Source organism: Peromyscus maniculatus, chromosome X, assembly GCF_049852395.1.
Source record: "Peromyscus maniculatus bairdii isolate BWxNUB_F1_BW_parent chromosome X, HU_Pman_BW_mat_3.1, whole genome shotgun sequence".
NCBI classification, from domain to species: domain Eukaryota; kingdom Metazoa; phylum Chordata; class Mammalia; order Rodentia; family Cricetidae; genus Peromyscus; species Peromyscus maniculatus.
Window position 1 is genome coordinate 86,344,164 of NC_134875.1, and position 9,940 is coordinate 86,354,103.

The 9,940-nt window shown below is 45.8% G+C and overlaps 1 protein-coding gene across 2 annotated transcripts; it reads left to right on the top strand.

The window, feature by feature from the left end:
* Nucleotides 1-4,720: 4,720 nt before the first annotated feature.
* Nucleotides 4,721-9,113, top strand: Pja1 (praja ring finger ubiquitin ligase 1). Of its 2 annotated transcripts, none has more exons than XM_006981169.4 (2): nucleotides 4,721-4,858; nucleotides 6,876-9,113. In XM_006981169.4, exon 2 carries the CDS (start codon nucleotides 6,943-6,945, stop codon nucleotides 8,659-8,661), a length of 1,719 nt encoding a protein of 572 aa, XP_006981231.1. In that variant the 5' UTR covers nucleotides 4,721-4,858; nucleotides 6,876-6,942; the 3' UTR covers nucleotides 8,662-9,113. The 2 variants fall into 2 exon arrangements, with proteins under 2 accessions (XP_006981231.1, XP_015855149.1); XM_015999663.3 differs by having other exon boundaries at nucleotides 4,735-4,858; nucleotides 6,592-9,113.
* Nucleotides 9,114-9,940: the final 827 nt, after the last annotated feature.

Genomic DNA, 9,940 nt, shown 5'->3' on the forward strand with positions numbered 1-9,940 from the left:
GATCTTCAGCCTTGCAAAACCAACCAAGCAACCGCCTAAGAAACAACAATAACAGGAGCCAACCATGCATTGCCACAATGATTTCTATTTTCAAGAGAAACCCCCGGATGAAAAGGAGCTAGGTGGAGGGAGTTGGTGAGGTGGCACGGCAGCACTCCAGAGCATGTACTGCTCTTCCAGAGGCCTGGAATTCAATTCCCAGCCACAGCGTCAGCTGGCTCGAAGCTGCCTGTTACTCCAGCTCTGTGGGCGCCTGCACTCATGTGAACATACCTACACACAGCACATACATACACACAATTAAAAATAATAAAAATAAATATTTTAAAAAGTAAATAGGATGGAAAAAGATATAACCACGATAATCCCCATCAAAAGACAGCCAGAGTATCTTTGTTAATTTAAGGCATAGCAAATTTTAGAACAAATAAAATTATTGGGGATAAATTGGGAATTAATGATAAAAACGATCCAGTCTTCTGGAAGATAAAAAAAAAAAACTCCTTCATATATATTTGCCTGACAACACAGTATCAAAATACATGAGGCAAAAAATTATAGGACAAAGAGGAGAAATAGATGAATCCACTATTATAGTTTATGCCTTTCTATCAACAATTGACAGATCCAGCCAGAAAAATCAGTAAGAATATAGTTGAACTGAATAGCACCATCAATCAACTGTATCTAATTGACATTTATAGACTACTCCATCCAACAAAACAGAATACACATTCTTTCCAAGCTCATGCGGAACATTCACCAAGATAGACCACATCTTGGGCCATAAAACATGCCGTAACAAATTTAAAAGAATAGACATCATACAAAGTATGCTCTCAGACCACAGTGAAATTAAATTAGCAATCAATAACAGAACGATAGCTGGAAAATCCCCAAATATTTGGAGATTAAACAATAAACTTCTAAATAACATATGGGTCAAAGAAGAAGTCTCAACATAAAAAAGACCGAGGGTTGGGGGCATGGCTCAATGGCAGAGCATTTTCCCAGCAGGCATGGGTTCAGTCCTCGGCGCTGCAAAAGACATTTTCAGAAAAATGAAAATAAAAGAACACAATTTACCAAAACACATAGGTTGCAGCAAAAACAGTGCTTCGAGGGAAATTTGTAGCATTGAATGTACACATTAGAAAGAAAGCGCTGAAGCCTAGGTCTGCACTGCTGGAAAAAGAAAATTAAATCCAAGGTAAGCAGAAGGAAGCATATAATAAGTAGAGCATAAAGCAGTAAAATTGAATGTAGATACACAGAAAAGAAAACAAGCCCAAACCTGAGTCTTCGGAAATATCAACAAGACAAAAATCACACGTATCAGTAATGCAACGAGAGGTATCATTATTGATCTCATGGACAGTACTGGGTAATAGTGGAAAACTATGAACAACTATGGCTACAGACTGATACAGGAAAGGGGCAGAGTCTGTGGCTTGCTTTTTATTAAATGTGACATAGCAAAAATGATGAGATGTCACTCCAGAGAGTAAGTTATAAAAGACTGTATCTACTCTTTTAGCTCTCTCTCTCTCTCTCTCTCTCTCTCTCTCTCTCTCTCTCTCTCTCTCTCTCTCTCTCTCTCTCTCACACACACACACACACACACACACACACACACACACACACACACACACACACAGACCACAGCACCACCACCCACCCACCACCACCACTACCAGCTGCCATGCTGTGGGGAGACCAAGAAGCCTGTGAAAGGTCAAGAATAACAACCCGCCAGTCAACATATGAATTGATATAGACTTTCTGAGGCCTGACAACATCCCTGTTGTCATGTGGAATCCCCACTCCAACTGAACCTTCAAGTGAGACTTCAACCACAGACAAGAGTGCGCTTGAGTTCGTCCTCATACACTCCCGATGCCCCTTGACTAAACCATGTCTGGATGCTCTATTCACAGAAACTGTACCATGATTAATGTGTGCCATGTTGTGTTATGTGTTTGAGACAATTTGTTATTCATCAGGAAATAACTGCTACATTTCTTTTTTAGTTTGTTTTTGGTTGTTGGTTTGTTTTGAGATAGGTTCTCTCTAAGTAGCCCTGGCTAGCTTGGAGCTCATGAAGACCCACCTGCCTCTGTCTCCACAGGGACGGGATTAAAGGCTTGCACTACCATACCCAGATAAATACTACATTTCTTTTCACCAAGAAATCCCACTTAAAAAAATGTGTGTACCCAGAGCAGAGCAATTTTTCAAATCCCTTTTCCCATCAGAACATAGGTTAAAAAGGTTGACACCTGGACCAGCTCACCAGGACAAACAGACATCTATTAGAGGCTAGAGGCAATATTCCCCAAGGGTATCCTGCTGAGGGGAGTCAGTCTTCCTGGAGGGCCAAGAAGATTAAACTTGCAAAACAACCATAGGTCAAGTGGAAAACTACTCTGGAGACAGTCACAAGGAGCTATAGACTAAGATGGTCATTGAATTCTCATAATCTCACTACAGAAATGATCCAAATCCATCAGCAAGGAAAGAGACACATACATTTCATAATTCGTGCAATGGAATTCCTTACCATAGAGTCTTCTAGTTATACCATGCTAGATAATTGATAAAACAGCCCTCAGTAGTTAAAATCCACGACTCGGAGGTACATATATCAATATTGCCAAATTTCCAAAGATAATATTTCATGATATTTGAAGATATGGCTTACCTAATTTAAAACAAAGAAACAATAACATATAGTGTGCACAGGAATATACCTATGTAGGAAGAGGAAACTAAATAGGGAAATACAAGCTCCCAAATGGTTCTTATTTAAGGAAAGAAGTTAAGGGGAATCGGATAACATCAAAGCTTCAGCTATAATGTCCTTGTTTCAAAAGTAGAGGGTCTGAAGCTTGAAAGAAAGCAAAAGTTGCTCAGTCTGTGTGACAGATGAATTCAAATATGTATTTTATATTGTGTTTTTCCTGTACAAAATTGAGTATTTTTATTTAAAAAAAAAAAGAATCCTCTTGAATCCAAAATGCATATACATTAGCTCTGGCTTATTAATTGTGTTGGTCTGTTTCTATGTCCTTAATTATTTAGAAGTCCATTTGATCTGTCTATACCACAAGCAGTGTGGGTTAAGACTCCTGCTCCAATAGTCCACTTCCTGGTATCTCTTATTTCTAACAGTAGTGGCTCTGTGTATTTTGAAAATGCAATGCTTGGTGCGTACATTTTGTGATCAGTCTCATGGTTTCTGAAATGATTATTGTGTTCTTTTAGACACTTTTTACTTGGACTTCTTTATTTGTAGATTAGCATTGCTACTTTTAATGGCGCAAGTTTGAGCAATCTAAAAAGCTCAAGGACAGCCTGAGCTACATACATGAGACCTTGTCTGACAATAACCATAAAAAACCCTCCCCACACCCCATTCCCCCTCTCCCCCTGCCAAAAAAAAGAAAGAAAAAGAAGGAAAAAAAGAAATGCTCCAAATTTTGTTTTGTTTTGTTTGAGACAGTCTCCCTGTTTGTAATCCTGGCTGTCCTGGAAGTATCTATATAGACCAGGCTGGCCTGGAAAAAACGAAATCTTTCTGCCTCTGCCTCTGGAGTGCTGCAATCAAAAGCATGAGCCACCATGTAGGCTGATGTTTATCTTACGTAGTTACTAGTCCGTACCACACACTGTTATGTGTTGTTGTTGCTTTCTCTTTTTACACCCTTTGTTCTTGCTCATCCTCGCCTTTTTTTTCCCTTTGTTAGATTTTGCCCCTCTTAGGTTCACACACCATATTCTTTTAATAGGAATTATTACCCTTACTATTTGTATTGTCACCCTTGAGGGTTTTTTTTTTTGTTTTGTTTTGTTTTTTTTTTTTTTTTTTTGGTGGTGGTGGTGGTGGTGGTTCTTCTACATGCTGCATTTCCTGTAAGAGCAAATATTTGCTACTGCTGCTGTGAACTCAGGTACACTACAGTGTAATTTAAAGAGTTCAAGAAAGGCTTATCTGTGGCTTTTTTTATTTTGTTTTGTTTTGTTTTATTTTTCAGAGACAGGGTTTCTCTGTGTAGCCCTGGCTGCCCTGGATTTCACTCTGTATACCAGGCTGGCCTCGAACTCACAGAGATCTGCCTGGCTCTGTCTCCCGAGTGCTGGGATTAAAGGCGTGTGCCACCACGCTAGGCTAGCTGTGACATTTTAGAATGTGGTGCAATTCACAAATTTGAACCTATGTTGCATGTAACGGACGATCATCTCTTGGAGAGATGGTTTTGTGACGACAGTACCAGATTTCACTGCAAACACCTTCAGTGTGCCTCAAACAACAGGTTTAAAACATTGACGTTTCTACTGCAACCCTGAATTTTCATATCCCCAGACAAACCATAGCATGTAACATAGGATGTAATATAGTAATACAATTAACTATCATGTTAGAATTAATCAGAATCTTCAGATTTCAGTTTTTTAAAGAAAACTGAAGGGAAGGTGGCAAATGGTTAACATGTTAGTGCTGCTACAGTTCGCTGCGTGTGTGTGTGTGTGTGTGTGTGTGTGTGTGTGTGTGTGTGTGTGTGTGTGTGTGTGTGTGTGTGTGTGTGTGTGTGTGTGTGTGTGTGTGTCTGAAAAATCTGAGCGTTTCAAACGAAATAACGCTTTGGAGCCCACCCGGATTTGCAGAGGGCAGCAGACGCCCCCGCCACATCAAGGGGGCGGGCTCGCGCTGACGTCACGGCCACTTCCGCCGCCGCAGTCTCCGCCTGCCCTAGTGCTCTTGTGCGGGGGAGGAGCCGAGACCCTGAGCAGCAGCGGCGGTGGTGGCGTCCGAAGGTCCGTCTGCTCTGCAGCTCCGAGCGCGCGACTGGCCGGGAAGGTGAGTGCAAGGCGGCCTTGCTGCAGTAGCCCGGACGGGCGGGCGAGGGTGGGCGGATGGGCACGGGCAGAATCCCAATGACCCCTTTGCGGGTTCGTCTTGGGAGTGGGGTGGGGCAAAGGGGACTTGACCACATGCCGAGGCCCGTGGCCTCTTTGGGGACCGCATCCCTTGCTGCCCAGCTCCTGTTGTGCTTTATGGCCCCGGCCGGAGTGGCCTTCATGGCTGTTTGAGAGGGGACTGGTGGTCGCGGCCCTCAGCCACTCCTACCTGTCTCTCCTTGCAATGCTCTTGGCCTCTTTGCAGAGAACTCTATGGCCTTTCTTCCCCCATTTTGCTGCTCTTTGGTCGAATGGCACATGGCTAAGATTTTGGTTGCAAATATGTGCCCAGGAAAAGAAATATTAGAAGATAAACAATATTCTCAGGGAAAATCAGGGTTCCTACAGGAAACCCTTTTTCTTTTTGACCTGCCACATTGATTTGGGTTAGCCCTTTGAGCTGATAACGTATTTCTGTCTCTTATTATGACATTGCACCCCCTCCTCTGTGTCGCACGCACGCGCATACACAGGCACACGCACAGGCACACACAAACCTCCTTTGCAGTCTGGTCCCTGTCCCTGCATCCTCAAGGTTCCAACGAGCTCCTCCTCTGCGCATGCGCAAACAGGCAAGCACACACCCTCTCGCATATCCTCTAGTTCCTTCCTCTCCCCTCACCTACCTCCTACCTCTAGAATCTTCCCTCTTCTCCTCTTACCCGCATTTGAGTGTGTATTCTGTCTGTGTGTCTCTCTCTCCACCCCTCCCTCCCTCCATGTCCTTCTCCTTCTCTCTCCCCCCTCCCGTTCTCCCTCCCCCCCTCAGAAATGGCCTCCCTCTTCCCTGTCTCCTATACACACACATGTGAAGACATCTCATCCTTCTATTGCTTGCCTTACATACATGTACACACCAGAAAGCTGGCTCACATGCTCTTAAATGTTCTTTTCTCCTAGTCTCTGTCTGTCCTATACTGCACCTTCACACAAAAATCCTCTGGGGACACTACCCCCTTTCCTGTTCGCCATATTAACAGAGGCCAGCATTCTTAAGTTGCTGGCCTCTGTGTCCCATCACCACATACATCCTCTGTGCTTTTTTCCTGTCCGTTGTTGCCTCTCGTATTGACTCTTACACACTTTCCTCTTTGCTTCTAACACCCTTTTGCTTCCTTGCCTGTGAAATGCAAGCTCCCCTCTATAGTTCCAGCTGCCACACTTAACAGGAGCGCTGAGCCTTCTCTCTCTGTCATGCTTAGAGCCTTCCCCTCTCCAGCTGCCCCACCCATTCCTGTCGCTCTCATACCCACGAGCACCCACCCCCTACAGAAACCCCTGCATTGCAGGATTGCTGCTTCCCCGTCCACCTGTCTCTCTCCTGACAGACACTGGCACTTGTGCAGACACAGTGAACTACATTTTCAGTTCTGTTCTGAATTGTATTTCTTCTCAGTATCTGCAGTTCTCAGAAAACTACACCCGCGCCCCCCCCCAAAAAAAAAACAACCTCACAGCAGGCTTTACTCTTCCCATATTTCCACAGCACATCTACATCCTAGCATTCAGTCACACACACACACACACACACACACACACACACACACACACTTTCTTATTTTCCACTAAAGTCTGGTTTTCTTGTGAACCCAGTCTTGTAATCATTTTGCAAACATTAAAAATGTGTTCCAGGTCTACACCAGTCACTGGAACGCTACCTCAGGCCTTAGAAGACAGTGAACCTAATTTTAAAGTGCCCCTGTCCCTCTGTTACCTGCCTGCTGAAGGAAAACTAGATCTCCTTATTCTGTAGTTCTGAACTGGGAGCAAGAGCCTTTGCACCTGCATCCCAGCTCTGTTGGAAACTGTGAGTCAGCCATGGGTCAGGAATCTAGCAAGCCTGTTCGGCCCAAACCAGCAGGAGGGTATCGGTCTGGTGTAGGCAGGAGTTATCGAAGGAGGCATGCTTATGTCAGTTTCAGGCCATCCACGAGCCAGCCAGAAAGGATTGCCAGCCAGAGAAGGACGACACCCGAAGTCCCAATGCACAGATCAGCCCCCAGTCAAACCAAGAGGAGCCGGTCACCATTTGCCAGCACCCGTCGCCGTTGGGATGACAATGGGAGCTCGGGAACCAGCTTGAATGTGGAGAATGAGGATTACTCCAGGTATCCTCCAAGAGAGTACAGGGCCTCGGGGAGCCGAAGAGGATTGCCTTATGGACATATTGACTCTTTGGGGGCACGTGACAGTGAGGAGGAGGGGGCTGGGCCTGTTGACAGACTGCCAGTGAGAGGGAAAACTGGCAAGTTTAAGGATGATCCAGAGAAGGGGGCAAGGTCTCCCCGCTTCTCTAGTGTTAACCATGACGTGAAAGAGGAGCTTGGCAAGGTAGAGCCCCCCCCTGCTGCAAGGTGCCCTGCCAGTAGGGCTGAGTTCTTGAAGCAGAATGGCATGGCCTCTCCGGTGGCTTCTGCGGAAGGCAGGGCGGCTGCAAAAGGTCCCAGCAGCTTGGAGAGGGAGAGGCAGCGTTTACCAGCACGTCCTAGCAGGGCTCCTGTGAGTATTGCTGGTGCTGGGGAAAACACCCCAAAGAGTGCAGAGGAACCGGTGGTGAGACCAAAAATCCGCAATGTGGCGACTCCCAACTGCGTGAAACCAAAAATATTTTTTGATACTGACGATGATGATGATGTACCACACAGTACTTCCAGGTGGAGAGATGCTGCCGATGCTGATGCTGAGGAAGCCCATGCAGAGGGCCTAGCAAGAAGAGCCCGGGGTGAGGGTGCAGGCGGCTCCTCTGAGCCAAAGTATCCTGAAGACAAGAAGGAGAACAGGAATGGGCAGGGGAAACCAGAGAAAACGTCAAGACGTCGACGAACCATGGCTGACCCTGACTTCTGGGCGTACACTGATGATTACTACCGATACTATGAAGAAGACTCCGACAGCGACAAAGAATGGATGGCTGCTCTGCGCCGGAAGTATCGAAGTCGGGAACAACCCCAGTCTTCCAGTGGGGAGAGCTGGGAGCCTCTGCCAGGAAAGGAAGAACGGGAAGCTCACCAAGCTGGAGGGGGTGCGAACAGCAGCGGAGCTGGGAGCCTTGCCAGTACCAGTGCTGGCAGCAGCGGCAGCAGCTATCCTGAAGAAGTACAGGATCCATCCCTTCAGGAAGAAGAGCAGGCCTCTCTGGAAGAAGGCGAAATCCCTTGGCTCCGGTACAATGAGAATGAAAGCAGCAGTGAGGGGGATAACGAGTCCAGCCATGAGCTGATACAGCCCGCGATGTTCATGCTGGATGGCAACAACAACCTGGAAGATGACTCCAGTGTGAGCGAAGACCTCGAAGTGGACTGGAGCCTCTTTGATGGCTTTGCCGATGGCCTGGGAGTGGCGGAAGCCATCTCCTATGTGGATCCTCAGTTCCTCACCTACATGGCTCTCGAAGAGCGCCTGGCCCAGGCGATGGAGACGGCCCTTGCGCACTTGGAGTCTCTCGCTGTTGATGTCGAGGTGGCTAACCCACCGGCGAGCAAGGAGAGCATTGATGCGCTTCCCGAGATCCTGGTCACTGAAGATCATGGTGCAGTGGGCCAAGAAATGTGCTGTCCTATCTGCTGCAGCGAATATGTGAAGGGGGAGGTGGCCACTGAGCTCCCGTGCCACCACTATTTCCACAAGCCATGTGTGTCCATCTGGCTTCAGAAGTCCGGCACCTGCCCAGTGTGCCGCTGCATGTTCCCTCCGCCACTCTAAGGCCAAGGCTCTCTACACTTAGCCTGGTTATTTTCCCGATCCCAAACCCACAATACTACAGGAGCCCTCTTTCAGAATTAACAGTGGCAATGAAATCTGTCAGTCAATTAGACTAAACTTGTTGATTCCTTGTGATTATTTCCAATGTGAAAATGGTTATGTACAATTACATTTAAAAATCATCTTTTCTTTTAGAAGGTAGGAAGGGGAAACTAAACTTTCTAAATGCTCCTTGAGATTGCAGCCAGAACCTACATTTTCTAACCTGAAAGTTGAAAGACATCATATTTGTTCTGTAGACTCTGTTGCTCTTCCTTGTTGATGTCAAGTTTATCTGTTAACTACGTTGGAAAGACGAAATCACTTTTGTTGCATGTTATGGGTTAATGTCCCTGTATTTGCAGTGGTGTAAAAGCTTATTAAAGTTTTTCTTTTGGTTTGACACAGTACAATGGCATCGTTTGGGTTTGGTCTGAAACGGTGATACCAGGTAACTGTAAATTGATCCCTTGCATTTGCAACAAAAGTACTAGGTTTCAGTGTTCTCAACTCTAGAAAAGCTGTTGTTTTCCCTAGAAGTGCTCATCAGAACACCAAATGACTTCTTTAAGGAGTAGGAACAAGGTGTTCGGTTGCCTTCTGTATGGGAAAGATTGACTAGAGAGAGAAAAACGCCACAGAGAAACAATGGTAAAAATAAATCCAAACTGTGGGGGTGAACAAGTTCAAATCACCATTGAGAAAATAGAAACTGTCAAAATGGGTAAAAAAAAAATAGATCTGAATACCAGGTATACATCTCAACATAGGGACACGCCAACAGAGGGCTACAGGGCAGCCAGGTGCCCACCCACACAGGGCAGACTCATTTAACAGCTGGCCATGTTGCTTCAAATCCATCTCTAGAGTAAAACTCAGGCACAAGTGAATTCCTCCTTCCTAACACCGTATTTACCTTCATTGATCCACAGAGGTACAGTACCTTTGTATTTTCATCAATGGCTGGTAGCCAGCATAAAGAAAAAAAATTGTACACTTACAGAAATGTTTTCTCCCACTTCACAAAAGCACATGGAGAAGCCACAGCCCATTTTGCTGCAAGTGCTCAGGCTGAGACCTACAGCTTCATTCCTCATCTATCTTCCTGTGTTCTTTCTGGGCCTTAGCCCAGTATGGGGCTCTTTTGGTGGGTTCTGGTGGTTTGCCACGAACCTTTTCTGTGCTCTGAGTGGTACCACATGAAAGTATTTTAGGAACACCCTTGGGTACTGGTCATCTT

Coding starts and splice junctions, on each gene's coding strand:
- Pja1 (XM_015999663.3), top strand. CDS start 6,778: ATGGGTCAGGAATCTAGCAAGCCTGTTCGGCCCAAACCAGCAGGAGGG.